Here is a 19227-nt window from a genome sequence, read left to right as displayed (position 1 = left end):
CCTCCAAATCCGAGACCATGGTCCTTAGCCGGAAAAGGGTGGAGTGCCCTCTCAGGGTTGGTAGCGAGATCCTGCCTCAAGTGGAGGAGTTCAAGTATCTCGGGATCTTGTTCACGAGTGAGGGAAGAATGGAGCGTGTGATCGACAGGTGGATCGGTGCGGCATCCGCAGTAATGCGGGCGCTGCATCGGTCTGTCGTGGTGAAAAAGGAGCTGAGCCGCAAGGCGAAGCTCTCAATTTACCAGTCGATCTATGTTCCTACCCTCACCTATGGTCATGAGCTATGGGTAGTGACCGAAAGAACGAGATCGCGAATACAAGCGGCTGAAATGAGTTTCCTCCGCAGGGTGTCTGGGCTTTCCCTTAAAGATAGGGTGAGAAGCTCAGTCATCCAGGAGGGGCTCAGAGTAGAGCCGCTGCTCCTCCGCATCGAGAGGAGTCAGATGAGGTGGCTCGGGCATCTGATCAGGATGCCTCCTGGACGCCTCCCTGGTGAGGTGTTCCGGGCACGTCCAACCGGGAGGAGGCCCCAGGGAAGACCCAAGACACGTTGGAGGGACTATGTCTCTCGACTGGCCTGGGAACGCCTTGGGATTCTCCCGGAAGAGCTAGAAGAAGTGGCCGGGGAGAGGGAAGTCTGGGCGTCTCTGCTCAAGCTGCTGCCCCCGCGACCCAACCTCGGATAAGCGGGAGACAATGGATGGATGGATGGATCAGGTCACTTAGCTTCAGCCCCAAAACAAAGCAATATAAATTTAACCAAAAGTCAAGATAACACGTCTAACCCTTTTCTTGAAAAATGTACATTCATAAAAAAAGCTCAACTAATCTAAAAACCATCTCAGATAAAATTGTCACTTCTTTCTAGTTCATTGTTGATTTCAGTCTTATGTAGAATGCAAAATTATAATAATAAAAGTACCAGTAATAATAATAATATTGTACATTTTTTGTACAATTTAATGTTGCAGTTACTGTGTGAGAAAGTTTGATGGTAAGCTCCTTCTGTACCCTCCTCATTACTGTCACTGTTGTTCTGAAGTAATCTGTAATGGAAAGAGAGATATATCAAAAATGATAAAGGTACAAGTAGATTGTTACTGGGTGGCACTGTGGGTAGCGCTGCTGCCTCACAGTTGGGAGACCTGGGGACCTGGGTTCGCCTCCCGGGTCCTCCCTGCATGGAGTTTGCATGTTCTCCCCGGTTTCCTCCGGGTGCTCCGGTTTCCTCCCACAATCCAAAGACATGCAGGTTAGGTGCATTGGCGATTCTAAATTGTCCCTAGTGTGGATGTGTGTGTGTGCGTGTGCCCTGCAGTGGGCTGGCTCCCTGCCCAGGGTTTGTTTCCTGCCTTGCACCCTGTGTTGGCTGGGATTGGCTCCAGCAGACCCCCGTGACCCTGTAGTTAGGATATAGCGGGTTGGATAATGGATGGATGGATAGATTGTTACTCTATCTACTATGTGTCATGTGTACACAATACTCACTGTCAAGCTCATTCTGATCAGGCAGGTTCTGGTGGGATCCCCCATGGTCCAGACCTACTGCAACCCGCTAAAGCCACATTACATAACTTAGTAATTAATATGAAAAACTTTGATTGACAATAATAGTGTAGTGGAAGTAAATTTACCAAATGCATACATCAGTGTATATCCATATAGAGGACACCGTTATTTTATCTTTGTCTCAAGAATGGCTGCATCAGTCACAAGCTACTTACCTGGGGCCTCGTGTATAACGCCGTGCGTAGAATTCACACTATAACATGGCATACGGACAAAAGCGGAAATGTTCGTATGCACAAAAAAATCCAGATGTATAAATCTTTGCATACGCCAACTTCCACATTCTTCCGCTACATAAATCCCGGTCAGCGTGAAAAGTAACACACGTGCATGCGCCTGCTGTCCCGCCCCAACTCCTCCCAAAATTGCGCCTCTTTGAATATGCAAATCAATATAAATAGCCCTTAAGCTCAGCCTTCTGTGAAAAGACAATGGCAAAAGCACAGGGGAAAATCGAAGAATTTCCTCGAATACCAAGTGGAGGCAAGGAAAAACTTACTATTTGTTGGTTTAAACAGTGATATAATCAACAAAAGGAAGTTGATCGAGTGACAGAATGTCTGAGAAACTCGAAAGTTCAAGTTCACAAAGTCGCACAGTGCCCAAAATAAAAAAGAAGTGGTCATATATCAAAGTCGCCGTGAAAAGACGGGTCGTAGCCCACCGTCTGAGTGTCATATGAAAGCTTATTAGGGTACAGAGAAAAGAAAAAAAAAAATAGGGACACAGTGAGAAAAAATCTCGAAATGCCAACTTTAATCTCAAAATTTCCACTTCAATCACGTAGTTTATTTTGTCATTAAAGTAGAACATCATAAACTTCATCTTTAGATCGTTTAATTTACTAGTTTCTCAAATACCATCGTAACTAAAGTAGCACGTTAAATGCTTGTTTTGTATGTGTTCTTCTATGTGCTCTATGTGTATGAATCACTACGTGCCTCTTCTCAAATGAGCTTTCTCTTCCTGTGACAGGACACAGAATCCATTACATTCGTGATATTACCGCTCTCTGAATAATTAAAATACTGAGATGTATACTTGATATCATTTTCATGATGATAGGAATTAAAGCATGTTATTAAACATGGGAACACAGTGGCGCAGTGATTGTGATGAGCTGGTGCCCCATCCAGAGACTACCTCATGCAAGATGCTTGCTGCGCGACCTTTGATGAAATAATTTATTGCAGCAGTACTGTCTCTTTCAAACGTACTAACCCCCAATTCCTTTCCTTCCTTTTCTCTCTCCAAGTAACCAATCGCCACACAATCAGCTCTATAATAGATGTTAAGCCTTCTGTAAGCTTAGAATGCCGATTCTTCAAAACATTTAAGGAACATTAAAATATCTATAAAGAAAATGTTTAATTATTCTATCAATCTGTCTTTCCGTAGTGTCGCGCCAGGCCCAGCAAGAATACAGTGTGAGGCAGGAATAATCGGGGCGCCAGCTCATCACTAGTGCTGCGACACCGTGTCCTCACATGTTTAATTATTAACAATATAGATTATTTAAATGATGTTAACATTTTATCTGTATAATATAATAAACATATTTTGCTGCATTTCATCTTAAAAATGATATCATCATCATATGCAAATACGCTCTTTATATACAGGCTCAGGCTGTGCAATATTATAACTGTATCGCAAGTTTACAGTGAGGTAATTGTACTTGTAAGTACAAACAGTTCTATAAGGAGCACTTGATGAGATGGGACTGATTGAGTGCATTTATAGTTCTTGGTATGAAACTGTTTCTGAACCGCAAGGTCCATACAGGAAAGGCTCTGAAGCGTTTGTCGGATGAGAGCAGTTCAAATAGGCAGCATGGCTGAGGCAGCGTGTGCTTGATGCTGTATACCGATAATTCTCCTTACGATCAGCTGCTCCGAGTGGGGCAGTTAGAGTTATATGGAAAAAGACGATCCGCTGTGGCAACCCCTAACAGCAGCAGCTGAAAGTAAAAGAAGGTGCAGTGAGAGTAACAACGCTAAAGCAGCTATGGTATTTGAAATAGTTTGGCCATTCTGTGGACCATTATATTGTTACTGGTTAATTACAATCAGATGCCTTAAACTAATAAACAATATGCGGTTAATTTCAGTGTATTTGATAAAGCCACGTCAGGGATGTGGATCTAAAAAGAAAGGGAAACCACACTGGAGCAAAAGCTGCTGGGTGCCGCTAGTTTGCAAAACCGAGCGGAGAACTTACGTACGCCAGGGTTGGAGCTACCGTGAAAACATGTGTGGCTTTACGCCAAGTTTAGGTTTTATACATCGCGATTTGAGCGTGGAAACAGGCTTATGCAACATTTTTGTGCGTACACACCGTTTATAAATGAGGCCCCAGGTGTTCATAGTAGCACTTGTAGATTTGGCCCTAAATGAGAAATTATCAAAATGTCAAGTTAGCAGTGTTTTCTGATGTGGTGTTTGTTATGCAATTATATACATAAAATGTCAAAAATATTTTGTCACAGCACATGAAAGTGTTATAATATTCATGTGCTTGCATGTGTCAGTGTACCTGTAGAATTTCTTTTCAGGTGAATGACCATTTTTGGTGATGTGGTCCATAAAACGCAACTTAAACCTAAAAAATAAAATGAGTACAACTTCAATGAAACACTGGAGGCTAAATGTTTACTTCATGCATTATCAGTCTATTCATTAAACACTGATAAGTAGTTTGTTGGAAAAAATATATGGTTGAGCAGTAGGTCTCACAGAACTTGCATGCCTGCATGTTGTAAAGAGGCTGACTTGTCAGTGTGACTGTACATTTGGAATGGTCCTGTAAAAAAATAAGTACAATTTAAATATCTTAATCTTACATTAGCATGCATATACCATTTCTTTTGAATGAATGAACAATGCATACAGAGCACCCAGAGTGTACCGAGCAAAGATAAAATACCTTCACAATGAGCAATTTAATGCCTAAAGGATGCCTAAAAGGAGTGGTAAGCAAGGTTACCAAAATGCATACATCTGTGTATTTCCATAGTTATGACACCTTTATTTTATCTTTTCATGTTTGTCCTGAGAATAATTGCATCAATCACAATAGTAGCTCTATTTTTTCTTCCCTGACTGAGAAAATTGTTAAAATGACAAATTAGCAGGTTTTGTGATGCTGCCTTTGTTATGCACTAACAAGGTTAAAAAAAAGAAATTAAGCATATCACATGTTAAGTATTTAGTACTTAATAGTTTAAACTAACTAGACATCTGACTTTTATTAAATCTTTGAGGTTGCAGGGATGTTGGTAGGCGTCATCATCTTCATTTGATGAAAGTGTATCATTGTACTTGTGATTTGGTAAGATCTTCTGATTAGCACAAAACAATATATCACAGATGACCCAGTTGATATGAGTTTTGTGAAATTTTATGTTTCAAATTTTCTCTTCCTTGTGCTTCCTGGATGTGTCCAAGCTGGATCTGTTTTCTGAATGAAGTATTTATGAGCCTTCTCACATTGATCTGAAAAACAACACCAAAAATGATTTTTCTAATTGTACGATACTACCAAAATTGGTAAAAAAAATTGCACAAAGTTAAGTAGTACTTACCCTGATTGTTTATACGCAGATGTGAACTGCTGTCTCTGTTATGTAGATTGTCAGGCAATAATAGCTGAAAAAGTTACACTTAAGATGGCTTATATTTTTTCACTATGAATGAAGCTTAATTATGTCAGCGGCCACTTCCACCATTTGGCGACACATGTCTTCGCCTTCAAGCCATCTTCGATGCCGCTGCCGCTTTTGAATCTTCGTTTATGCCGGCTTCTAGAGGTAACGCAGAGTTGTTAATCATACCTTATAGTGCCAGGGTCTGCATGAGTTTTGAAAGCATTCCCCGTGTATTTATGGATTGATGGTTATCTGTATAAAGTAAATTAAACTATTGCATGCACCATTTATTATTATTCGTCTTTGTTCTTTAACAAAAAACATGTTGCAGACTTTTAGCGAGCAAGCCATCCTCGATGCACTGTAAACCGGAAGCACCGCTCGTGTTTTCGAACTTTTGCCAATAATATCCACTTGCAGAGCCAGAAAGCGGAACAGCCTATAGCTGAGTGAGACCTTTTATGATATTAGCTTCTGAGATATGTGGTTGGTTGTGAGTGTCGCTACCCGATCTGCTTTTCTGCGTCTTTTATTATGGCCTGGTTCGAATCGGGTTTGTGGTCCAAATTGGACAGCGACAGATTCCACTCAGGTTTGTCTACTGTCCTTAAAAGACAGTGCGAAAACTCCAGTAGAGTGAATAAACTTCTCCTTTCAGAGAGTCGGTAAAACATTTTGCTTCTCTGTAAAAATGTCAGAGTTCTAGAAGCGTTGTCCCCAAAGAATTAAATGCACCCGTAAGATACATGGCAACTGAATGGTTTTAGTATTGATGTGTATTAAAATCCAACATTTTAAAATTTAGTAACATTTTTAAAAGTATTCTTTAACACTTTAAAATTATTTTAAAAAGAAAACTGTCAAAAATAAACTGGTATAATTCTTAATAAATTGTATAATTCTTACTAGTACTTTAACATATTTAAATTTTAAAATGTACCTTATACTAAATATACAACACACTTTACTAATATGCTTAAATACACAAAAGGAAATTTACATTTATAACATATTATGTTAAAGTATATAAAAAATACACTTGTGAGCAAGAATATTTATGTTCAAGTATGCTAAAGTCTATTCACATTTATAATATGCTATTATAAAGTATATAGAAATACACCAAAATGTACTTGTGATCAAGTATACTTAGTTCAAGTATGCTTAAGTACACTAAAATGCATTTCCATTTAAAATATAATTTTTTAAATTACAATTAAAGTGTGTTTTGAAAAAAATGCGTTTAAAGAAAATATATTTTTTTTATACTTTTAAAAATTGTAGCACATTATTAAGGAGCTGTTTTTTCACAAGGGTATCCAAGGTGGTGTAGAACATTTGAGATTTCTTTTGTTTTTCCAATTGCAGCACAGGCAGATGAAGTGACTTGCTCATGGTCACACAGTGTCAGTCGTAGGATTTGAGCTTGCAGCTGTAGGGTTTATAACTGAAAGTCTTAACCACTACACCACACAGCCTGCCTTTTTTTTTGCAGAATGACTGTAATCGAATTGGAGCACAACAATATAAATTTCAGCAACTAATAGTAGAAGCAAGGACTACAGTTTTGTAATCATAGTAAAGAGTTTTATTACCACAAACAACTGTCAATACATTTCACCATATATTACTGGGCACACAATGCAAATCCTTTGAATTTTCCAAAAAAAAAAAAGTCTAGATATTGCTTGGAAGATCTGAGCCCATTGTGTTAATTTTACTGCCATTAAACTCAAGAGGAGACACTTGTGAAACTACCAAGGTATTTTTTCTCAGGAAAAAATGTTTCCATTTTATTTATTTCTGATCTCATTGTTGTCTAGGAGAAACCAAAGAGTTATTAAGGAGAGCTCTATTTTGATTTTTCATTGCTATGGGGCAGGAGGCAAGATGAGTTTTTGCCTTAAACCTTCATACTGCAAAGTTGGTCTTTTTGGACATTTAGGTAGATTTAATTCATAGCATTCTAAAACCCAAATGTGACGTGCTCCTTTACATGCGAGAAGTAACCCTTGTAAATGAAATGTCATCACAATTTTTTTCTCAAATTGTTTGCACTATTTCACAATTTAATCATAGGTTTTATTTATCTTAGGACATGTGGAAAGCATCAATGTTTAAAACTCTAACTTCCAATGATGCAGCTATATTATCTGAAAAAAATCCATAGTAAAAAAACTCCTTTAATCATGAAGGAGCTAGAAAAGATACCATACACATTCAAGATTTTTATACTACTGAGACTTATTTGTTTTTAGTAGATGTAATGTCTTTGTATGGGTAAAGAGGTAAAGGTTATTTCCATGCTGAAAAAATGAAATAAATTATTTGGTTTATATTATTTTATTATATGGTCTACACAAATCCTGGTAAATTTTATAATGAGTCCAAATGTCAAAAAGAAAGAACATCCCCATTAAATGTATAGCACTAATAGGCTTTAACAAATAATGTAGAAAACTGATGCTGTAAATTTCATGTTAAAGCAACAAAGTTCTGCTTCTGCTTGTTTCCGCAGAGGTGTGATTTTTGTCTCTGAAATATAGGTAGTAGAGATTCTATTTCTTGGAAACTAATTTGTAATTTTTTCTTATTTTTTAAGGATTTCCAAAGAACTGCATGGATAATGTGAACATTTCTTTACCTGAGCTTTCATCCTTGAATTATCTACCTCTTCTGCTCTGGAGACTAAAACCTGTCTTTCTCGTGTGTTTGTTTCCACAGCACAGAGTCCAACAGCAGCAGACCCCTTACAGCAGGCCTACGCAGGAGTCCAACAATATGCAGGTCGTCAAAAATTAAAATGTGCCTTTTTTGAGTTATGACCAGATTTTAATGAAAAATTGACAATTCCAATGTGTTGAAAAATGATTGTGGAAACATATGAACACTGATACCAACATGTGAACAGCATTTGATATCTACTCATTTAAGAACTAGCTTATCATTACACTTTTCTCACAAACATGGCCACTGCTATTGCTTTATCCTTTATACCTTCTGTTTGAATAAAATAATTACATTAATATTCTAGAAACTAATACTGAAAAGTAAAGCAATTGGAGTAATGATTTGTCAAGGTGGCCTTTTATGTTTTCATTCATAACATAATTCAAGTCTGCTTACATAGCATCATTTCTACTCCCAGTTTCAGTAAAAATAACATCAGAACAATGAAAATAAGTAACACAAAGAATTCAGCTTTTGTTTTCACTTTACCCTTGGGGTACATTTTAATTTCCTGATAAAATATTTTTTTTTAATAAAAAATGGATGAATTCTTCCAAAAAGCCTAATCATGTAGGAAATAAGATGTGATTTTCATGTTTTGTTTTTTGTTTATTCTTCTTCAATGTTCACTTTGCCCTAGCCATGAACACCTCTGCTAATGAACCCGTTATTAGTAACACAAGTTAAATTTTCATAGAGAACAGCTGTCAGTGAACAGAAGTTGAAAGCAGAACCTTTGGGATCTTTAAATCTCAGTTTGATGATATTTTGAAAATCTTAGGTGACGAGGAACAGACAAGCTATTTTTGGCACTTAGTGGCCTTCTCTTATCAACACTTTTTTTGATTTTGAAATTGTCAGACCTACTAAAGTTTCAAAAGATTATTTCAGCCAAATTATGTTTCAGCCTAAGTTCATCATTATACTATATTTACACATATAAAAGATTATTTGTAGTGTAAGTGTATACTGCTAGTTAGAGTGTTAACTTTTATATGATGCGTTATTTTATACAACAGACAATTATCTTATAAAGTATAAAATTAATCAAGCAATATGCTAAATACAGTATGTGTCTCATTAGAGAAGATGTATCCTCTCAAAGATTACACTCCATTGTAGGGGTAACCTAATGAAAATGGCAGTCATCCTAAGTTATACTAAAGTATATCTAGAAGAAAAAGACAATGGACAGATTCATGTAGCACACAATCAGAAAGACTGCAGGAGTTATTACAAAACAGTATAGGCAGGTTTACCAATGATCAAGAAAATAATACACAGTTCTGAAATAATATGTCCTCAGCCCTAACCCTAACCCTTGGGGAATTTATAACAAAGGTGTGCCTCATGCACTTGTTTTATTTATACTGAGAAATAGATCATCACTAATCTTGTTATCACAGAACTGTATATAGGCCTTAATAGGTTCTGTACTGTAACAAGGGTGCTTTGCCATTTATGGCTTTATCTATCAAATGTATCAGTCTTAAAATTCAACTGGAACCCCTGAGGTAATTTAAGAAATGTTAGGCCTGTAAAGTGCATTATATTGTTAAGGTTATTATACAGTAGTTAATCTGCAGTGATTATGCTGTCTGCTGACAAGCTATGTTTTTACAGTGAATGAAAAAAAGATAAGAGGTTAGTAAATGTCTATATATGATGACAACATTAAGAAATCATACCAATAAATAATATGGTGTAATTCTAAATATAGCTTGAACAACTACATGACCAGTTTTAGCATGTGTAGACTAATGTAAATTAATAGCCCATATGGTTTTTTGTCTCTTAAGCCAGTGGTTTATGATTTGCATAAAATTACATATTATTGTTAAGTTTATGGAGTTATAAAAAAAGACTCAGCTACCTACAGAAATCTATTTTATATCTGGAATGGTAGACCTAGCCTATGTCTTTTTGAACACAGTATGTGCTCAGTTGAGTAGGCACAGTATTTAATCATTTAAGCAAGGCAAACGGAAGCTAAACCATTTATTGCTTTATAAGATAACAGGTGAGATTTTCACTGTCATAATGTAAAAAGGCAATTTTTCCCCAATATACTGAGTTCAAATGTTCCAGATTGAAAGGCAACAACTTTCCACCACATGAAGACAAAGAGAGCAGTTGTGTTTAGGCTCAGATGCAAAAAGGTACAAATTGAGCACATTTTGGGTCTGAAAAAAATTAAAGAACTCATGTTTTGACAGCATTCAGTGGGTACATGGAATATTTTTTAAATATAAATACGATCAAAAGTGAAGTGTATTTTTTTTGGATTCCATGCTTTTAACATTTCTGCTCCTTCACTTCCCTGCCTCTGTTCTGTGTATTTTACTGAATGTGTCTCCTTTCACAAATGTTCAAAGCGTTATCTTAAAAGTTTTGCCCTGTGATTTTAGCTGCTGGTTGAAGTGCTTTGTGATTATGGTTGCTATGAAAGCTGTTTTATAAAATAAAGATTGATTGACAGTTTGTGATTTGCAGCACTCCCAGCAGTTGACAGTAGCTGACTTCATGCATTTTACTCCCTACATCTTAGCACAAGTGTGACAGAGTAATAGCAGGCCTTTGCTAAAACAACAAAACCTATTGCATGATGAAGGGCAACAGGATGTGACATTTAAAAATAGGGGCTCTCCCAGCAGTATAAAGACAGTTTGTAGCCTTAGCTTTCTGCTTCAGTTATCTGCTAACTTTTCTCTGTAGTATGACACATGGCAGTAAGGCTTGCAGGCTTCATTTAAAATGCTAGACAGCTGGAACTGCAGATGCAGCTCTGTCTGCTCTATGAGTCAGATGCTCACTATGCAATGGATTTCAATGGACTTCAACTTGGCCGACTCATTATAAACCTGACAAATCTGCTTCTACCTTACCTGTGAAACTTTTATTTTATTTACTGCAAAAAAAGACCCTGTTATACATACCTCTGCAGTATAGTTCTGATTTCCTAAGTTTATCATTTAACTCAAGCCTCTAGATCCAAAAGGATTGTTAACTCTACCAAGTAATGTGAATAACATGATTCTGTCCAGTAACATAAACATTAGTGTGTGCTTGCTGCATTATAGTTCAACAGTTCTTATCTGTTTCTTTCTGAGGCACAAGTCATGTGGTTCTTGTACTGAAACTATAAGGGATTATTGCACAAACATCATAAATTCTCTTTCATCTCATTCTGAAAGAACCCCTGTCCCTAATCTCAAACAGTATTCTGCCATGCTGTAATTGGAGTGAAATCGCATCAAAGAAAAGAGATTGCCATGAGGCAGTCTTAGCTAGCCCACACAAACAATGCTGAAGAGTAAATAACATCCAGCAGTTCCTTTACTTAGTGTGCTTGTCACGTACACCAGTTTAATATCTGCTCATATTTTCATCTATTTACACAATCTGCTGGTGTCTATGAATGGTTAAAATGTATATTGTGTGTTTGGAACATAGAGTGGCTATCTATTGTTACCTTGTTTTTAATCAATAGGTGCTGTTCAATGAGCTTTTCATGTTTTAAATTAAATAAGGATAGTTCAATTAGAGAATGTGCAGCAAAATGTGGTGCTGCTAATTCACTGACACCACACTTCCTGTGCAAAGTCTGCATTGGCTACCTTCACGGACATCTTTTTCCTCTCTTAGTCCAAGGATTTTGATTGTAGTTCAATTGGTAACTTTAAATTAGACTAAGACTAGTTTAGTGTGCATGTGCATTTAGTGTCTTGGCTGTCTTGTTGTCACTCTGTGTCTCTGAATATGAAAAAGAATGTGCAAAAAATAGGTGGCTTTCCTCTCACATTTCCAAGATGTGCACACTTGATTGATCGGTAACTATGAGCTGGCCCAGATTGGGAGTATAGGTGTGTGTATATGCCTTCTGATGGACTGGCATCCATCCAGGGTTGCTCTTTATTTAGTAGAGATAGGTTGACAGTAAGCAGGTACAAGAGTCATTTTCAGTATTCAGTGTCTTCTGCTGAAGATTAAAGTCCCATAATGTCTAATGATGTTTTTGGAATTCTGTCTTTCTTTCATTTTTTCTGTTACTGGGTTTCACAGTGTCAGAGCCTGTCATATCAGAGTAGGCATAAAGGAAGAGTAAGCCTTAGACAGCTCACCAGGGCAGAACATTCAAACTCCACGCAGACATTGCTTGGCTAACTGAACTCAGGTTTCTGGACTTTTGCAGCTTTTTGTACTGCACCAGCATGCACCGTCATAAGAGAATAAAAGAATAATAAACAATTCCAGTGAAACAAACTTCCGCATCCCAAATTTGGTTAAGTGACAAGTATAAATAATTTAACCTTTCAGTATTTTAACAAGTTATACAGTAGAGAGGCAGTGAAGTGCTTAAGGGTGCTGGAGGACTAAATCCTAAGGCCAAGCACCAGCAAGAATTGTGTATCTGACTAGAAGAAAGACTTAGCGATACTGACATCTTCAGTTACTGGCATTAGGAAGCCTAGCAGAGAGGCTGTGTAATTGCAGGCATCTCTGAAATTCTGAAATTACACTTTGAAAGAGGCTAAATAATCCTTGCTCTGCAGCTCAGAGTTTTTTTTTTTTACCTAATACAAATTATTCTGCTGCACATTAAATCTCTTTGTAGAATAGGGAAATCAGTGTGAATTGTGATGCCCTTGTCACAGGAAGAAATGCATTTCTGTAGGAAAAAGGACTAAGCATTTTAAAAGCCATGCCAATGGGACTGACTCATTCATGAAAAGGGTTTATTTTCTGGTTTCAATTCATAACTGTTCCTTGAAGTTTCAGAGTGATCTTCTTCCTTTCTTCATTTAACAACATTCTTCTTTGTTGCAGACCCCTGTGACCCTGTGTTAGGATATAGCAGGTTGGACAATGACTGACTGACTGACTGACTGACTGCTTTTACATTTTTTTCCTCAATATTTATTTTTATGAAGCTAAGCCTTTCTAAGCTAAGTCTTTCTTTCTTTCTTTCTTTCTTTCTTTCTTTCTTTCTTTCTTTCTTTCTTTCTTTCTTTCTTTCTTTCTTCACAAGTAGCTTAAATAGGTCTTGATTTTTAAACAAAAGAAATTAATTGGAGTTTTTAGAAAATAAGGACAGTCTAATTAATAACCACAACCATTGTTTTACATAACACATTATTGTAATGCACACTATTACATGGTGCTGTGCATTTGTAGATGTACAGTATAATCTAGTTATTTACATATTTAATGCCAGTGGAAGGAACTGATCTGCCAACCTTAAGGTTAAAGGTTCATTTCCTGAAACACTAGGCTGCACTTCCCTACAACTCTTTGAAAAATCCAGTTACAGAACAGAGCCACAGTGGAGATCTGCTTGACCTCTTTTTCAATCTTATTCACCTGATGGTATCAACCCAGGGCTAATGAAGGTGTGTGAAGAGCAAGTTGGGCAGTTCTCAAAGATATTTTCAAATGAGCTTAAGCTTGGAAAGGATTTCTGAGCTGTGGAAAACAACACAAGTACGAAAATGTGTAAATCTTAAATGACTATCAACAGATAGCTCTGACATAGCACATCATGAGCCCTACTAGGGTCCTACCTGCACATCAACAAAGCAGAAAGCATTGTGAGAATCATGTTTATGAAGTCTGCATTACATGCAATATGTGTGTTGTTGGGAGATAAGCTGCAGTCAGTGCAAGCAGATGCATCTGTAATATTATGGGTGATTGATTAAATGACCAGCTGGCCTCAGTTTACACAATTAAAGGGAAGACTTTTCTGAGTGATGCAAACAGAGCCAGCTACAACTCAACACTGGCATTATATCTTTTATGGTTGTGTTTCACACTACGCAATGATACCACTAGTTAGCATAGTTGCTATATTTTCATGATCACAGTTCAGAAATGGAGGAAAATAAATATCTTGGGTTTTTGCTGATGTTTAAATGTAAGAAGTAGGCGGAGTGGTGGCTCTGAGGCTAGGGATCTGCACTGGAAATTGGAAGGTTGCTGGTTCGAATCCCGTAAAATGCCAAAAGGGACTCTGCTCTGTTGGGCCCTTGAGCAAGGCCCTTAACCTGCAATTTCTAAGCGCTTTGAGTAGTGATAAAAGCAATATATAAATGCAAAGAATTATTATTAACAGAGGTGTTCCTGAAATTAACAAAAGGGTGTGAGCAGTGTCAGCAGTATCCTGGGTATTGTACTTGATAATGTCAGTGAAACAAGAGCTATGATAAGTCCTTGGAAGAAGCTCCCAGTTTAGTAATCAATCTTGATCTCCATTTTACCTATGGTTAAAAGGTATGAATAGTGGCTGGAACAGTGAGCAGCTCCAAGTGACTAGAATTAGATACTTACACGGGGTTCCAGGAAACAATCTTTATGACTTGGTGAGGAAGTGGACATTTTGAGAGGACCGAGGATAAGTATTGTTGTTCCTCTGACTTTATAGAAGGAATTTAATGTGTTTTTTACATTTAGTAAGAGTGCTACCTGACATCTTTCACAGAAGGTACGCAGAGCACTGTATGGAAGTTAGACTCAGAACATACTGGAGGAGTTATTCATCTGATATGAAGTCCCTCAGGAGGAAGTAGAAATGATTGCTGTTGACATGGCTGGCTGAACTGGCATGCTTAGTCTGTTATCATCTGGACACATAATACAAGATGGAAAGAGAATGAATGAGTGTGTATTAGCTCACTTCTTCCTTATTTCCTCAGTTACCTGCAAACATGGAATAATTCTGATCTAACATTCTTTGTAAATTCAGTGTTATTGAGCCAAGGCTAGAACATCAGGTTTTAGTAGCCTTACAAATATTAAGCATTAACCATTGTTACTTTATGGATGCTGACTGGAGCATGACTCTGTCTTTCTCTCTCTCTGCACCTTCTGCAGTTCAGCATGTCTTCATTTATTTTTATAACATAATGGTATCACTTTGTCAACTCATTCCTATGTGCAAACTTATTGTTACCGTTCATCAGCTGGATTCCTGTGGTATTAGCCGCATATTTGATTATGTGGTGGTGATACTGTACTGGGTGTATTATTATACTGTAACTAACAGGTGATGAGTAAGTGTTGTCTTGGACTGGCATAGCACACCTCAGAAACCCTAAGATTCGTAATTGGCATAAGTGAGGGTTATTTTTTTCTCTTTTAAACCTGTTTTTTTTAACTTGTGGTTTTCCATTAGGAAATCCAGTGTAGTGATAAAGTAGTAGGCCCTGTCAAATGTAAATCAATGATCTAAAACTGTTTTTCCTCTTTAATCTTACAGACCTTTTTTGCTCATGTGATAGCCATTCTGTAGTCAAATTTGTATATCACAACAGTGTTCTACTGCCTGAATATAAAATTTAGTTTGTTATTAGAAGTCTTAAATGCAACTATCATCATTTAGCCAAGGTTTTTGATACTGGTATAATTGGAACATTCTGGTAGACACAAAGCTATTTATGTAACATTAAGTCAAGCCATGACTGACTCTGAATACTCTCTACTGTCATTCATTTTTGAAGGTAATTGACAAAATATTGCTAAATAATGTTTCAACAGAATCTAGATAGATTTGACACCCACCAAATACAAAATTCAGAGCCTGCTTATAATTAATAAGTTATAAACTAATAAGATAAGCAGGAAAGCAACATAAAATAAATACCAAAAGTATAAAAGTACGTAATCAACAAAACAAAAAGAAAACATATTGTAATGAAATGAAAATGTATATATAAGTGACACAAACGTTGAAGTGTAATTAATAATATGAAAAACACACAAGAAAGTCAAAGGACAATGGATGAATGATAAAAATAATTGAAGTGACAAAAAAATAGAAAAATTAAGTAGACTCAAGGTTTTGACATATTGTCCAAATAATGTACGTATACAGTAAATATAATGCTGAACAGGATTAAGATAATCTACATTACTATTCAAACTGCTATTTTTTTTTTTAGTCTTATAACTCAAATATGCTTGGGTTTATGAAACCATACCATAAACCATGCAAAATTCAGGCAGCAGAAGAAAAAGGTGTGAACTGGATTTTCTAGTTATCTGATTCTGTGATCTGATTCTGTGATAAAACATGTATGTTTGAAGTGAAAATGTAGTGTAAAAACACTATTACAAAATGTGTTAATGTTGTGGATTTATTTAATGAATTTACCTAGATGTTTTTCTAAAAATGTAATCATTTTGAATTTAGTAAAGTCAAAAAATAACTACTGATATAAACATACCACAAATGATAATTAGACAAGGCTAACAATTCCTAGCCAATTTTAAAAATTTAGCCAAAATAATTCACAGAACACAATCTGAATGACTTTAACTAAGGATCAAAGTTATCACATCATATTTAGGCATGAAAAATATTAACTGTTCTGCAAGCCAAGAGTCTAAATCAGTTGGCATAATACAAGTTATTTTAAATCAAAAATGTGTGGTGGCTCTGTGATCCAAATAGTACTTCTTAAAATAATTAAAATATTCATCTTTCCTTTAAAATAGAATTAACACAATGAAATGTTTTATGCCTCATCAAATTGTCTTGCATGCCTTTTTTTAGCTCTTCTTTAAATATGCATTACTGTTCACTCTTCTTATAAAAACTGAAAAATTGTAAAGCAGGTGTAAAGAGATACATCTTAAGCACATTAATTCCATCTTTTAAAATCCAAGTTCACTCAGTGTGGATGGCACTTAGCATTTTGTACAACTTATTATAATAACAACAGCATTTTGAAACCCCACATTTGTGACCTAATTCAGGATTGCAGGGGACTGGAGCCTACCCTACAAGCACCAGGCACAAAACAGGATTATTAGCTCTGGCCAGACACCAGTTCATCGCAGGGTCCTGCTTAGCTACACATGCACTCTTGAACTTACACAGGGCTTATTATGAACATATACTGTATGAAAAAATGCATATTTATTTTTCTGTTTTCAAAATTTCCTGGTCGGCTTTAAAGTCCTAAAATTATGTAACTGCATGCTTTAAATATTTTAGTGATGCCAATCGGTAATTACAAGGCAGTGAAAAGCAGGCCATGATATAAATGTACTATTTCTGCACATATGTTTTCAGCAATATTCCAGAGATTTTACATTTTAAATTTTCCTATGAATGTATATTACCTAAACCATAATTAGAATTGTTCCAATAGTGTAATTTTTGTCGTCTGGTGTATATTTGTACTTTTGTGTATGCAAGACTTTTTATACAGATTGACAGTTTGCATTTGGCAGTCTATTTAGCACAGTAAGCCATGTGATAATATGGAGACATTTGTCAATTATTGAAATAGCTTATCTTTATTTTATTTTTTTGCACAGTCAAATATAGTTTTTATAGTATATTATGCACATTATTTGTAAATTGGTGCATGCTGTTTTTCTTTTCTGTACATTATATTACTTGATATATTGCTATGTTCCTTTTTCTGTTTGTTATCTGTTTTATGTGATTGAGATGAGTTGGTCTTCAAATGTACTAATTACATATAGCAAAAAAAAACAAAAAAATGTATTGGAGTCAGCAAGAATAAGACTGGTAGACAACAAAGCAGACTTGACATCACTAGAAAAGTCTGAGGAGCATGTAGGTGCTGTGCCTTGTTTTGTTTTTATAATTTTATTTTACTATTGACACTATTGAATTACAAACAGGATTCAGTCTTTGATGCTAAACAAGTTTAATTCTTACTCTGACAAAATGTGAAATAGCTGAATCATTAGATGGCAGACTTGCTGTTGTATTCTAGACTTGGAGCATATAAAGCTAGTGTTTTATTAATCTTTATACAGTATGTTTAGATACATACATGTAGAAGTGGAAAAATCCAACCATGCAGTGTAAAATAGAGATAAGGCCAATGAAAGGAGATCTCTGTAACTGGCCTGCCTCTAGGATGCAATTAAAACATTTATACTCTACATAAGCCCCAAGGAACAATGCCCTTGGCCTCTATGGTGTTTTTAGTCCTGTTCCACTACAGTAGTACTATTTTAAATAATGAGGATTGAGTCATCTTTCCTTCTTCAATGAATTACTTGCCCTTGTGCCGTTAGCTTCTTTTGAAGGTTTCGTTCAGAGAAGGTGACAGACCATATGCTCTGTTGTGTGTGTGTAGTTGATCTTGCATTCTGTGTTTTTGTCTCAGCAGCTTACCCTACTGCATATGGGCAGATTAGCCAAGCCTTTGCACAGCCTCCTCCTATGATTCCCCAGCAACAGAGAGAAGGTAAGTACTTTTCCTGTTGTTGATCATGTAGTCATTTAGTTCTGTTTAAATATATTCAGTACACAGTTCACATTTATTGTCACAGGTGCAGGGTACAGTACAATTCTGTATAATACTGCTTGAAAAGAAAATGTAACTTTAGATGCTTGTTCTCAAAATATCTGTCTGACTGCTTCTGTTGTTATTTTCCATTCATTCTAACAAAGCCCATGGCTGTTTGCTTATGATAATTATCTTTATTTGCCTTTGTTTGGTTAAGTCCAGCTAAATATCTTTGAATATTAGAGCAGCAATAATAAGAATTGTAGGAGTACAATTGTCTTTTTGGCAAGCTAACAAATGTAACTCATTCAGTCCATCCATCCATTCATCCATTATCCAACCCACTATATCCTAACTACAGGGTCACGGGGGTCTGCTGGAGCCAATCCCAGCTAACACAGGGCAAAAGGCAGGAAACAAACCCCAGGCAGGGTGCCAACCCACCGCAGAACTCATTCAGTCATTTTATGTTATATATCAGTTCTCATGCTGTGGTTTAAATTCAGTTCAGTTTACTTTAGTTTTAACTTACTTTTTTATTTTCCAATTTTATATATAACAGGGCAACAGTAAAGCACTTAACTAATCAGCATTTCCATACATAAAAAAGGTATACAAATTTAAATAGATAGAAAAGAAATTGAATAGATAGAAAAGAAATTGGTTGGTTAATTAATTAACTAACTAATGTGCCAATACACTAAACAAATGACAGTAAAGGAGAAGAAAAGATCTCCAGTGTAATGCCACTGAATTTCCGCTAGCTAATAAAAACACAGAGTCTAGATCCTACTTTGTTCATATATTATACTATATCTGTACTGAAGACTTTTTTCACCATTGTCATCTGAAATCTGTAAAATATTCCATCTGGAAATGAACCTTTTACAAAAATACATTTTTTGCAAAGATTGTAAAAATAGGCTTAAATTCTATTGATGTTATACAAAAGTGCATTTTTTTCTGTTTATATATGTTTTATACTGTATACTGAATTACTTTTACACAAAT

At 36.1% G+C, this 19227-nt stretch overlaps 1 protein-coding gene across 19 annotated transcripts in view; it reads left to right on the top strand.

Annotated features, from left to right (window-relative positions):
- The window catches only part of celf4 (CUGBP, Elav-like family member 4), a 1311271-nt gene that overhangs the window by 1150726 nt on the left and 141318 nt on the right, over positions 1-19227 (top strand). For 14 of the 19 annotated variants that reach the window (XM_051930108.1, XM_051930103.1, XM_051930106.1 and 11 more), the window contains 2 exons: positions 7940-8002; positions 18094-18174. In XM_051930108.1, coding sequence (XP_051786068.1) covers positions 7940-8002; positions 18094-18174 — 144 coding nt within the window. The remainder of the gene's footprint in view (positions 1-7939; positions 8003-18093; positions 18175-19227) is intronic. The other 5 variants (XM_051930107.1, XM_051930113.1, XM_051930102.1 and 2 more) reach the window with 1 other exon arrangement.

This window comes from Erpetoichthys calabaricus, chromosome 7 (assembly GCF_900747795.2).
Source record: "Erpetoichthys calabaricus chromosome 7, fErpCal1.3, whole genome shotgun sequence".
NCBI classification, from domain to species: domain Eukaryota; kingdom Metazoa; phylum Chordata; class Cladistia; order Polypteriformes; family Polypteridae; genus Erpetoichthys; species Erpetoichthys calabaricus.
Note: the sequence above shows the minus strand (reverse complement) of the source record. Positions and strands in the feature narration are given on the sequence as shown.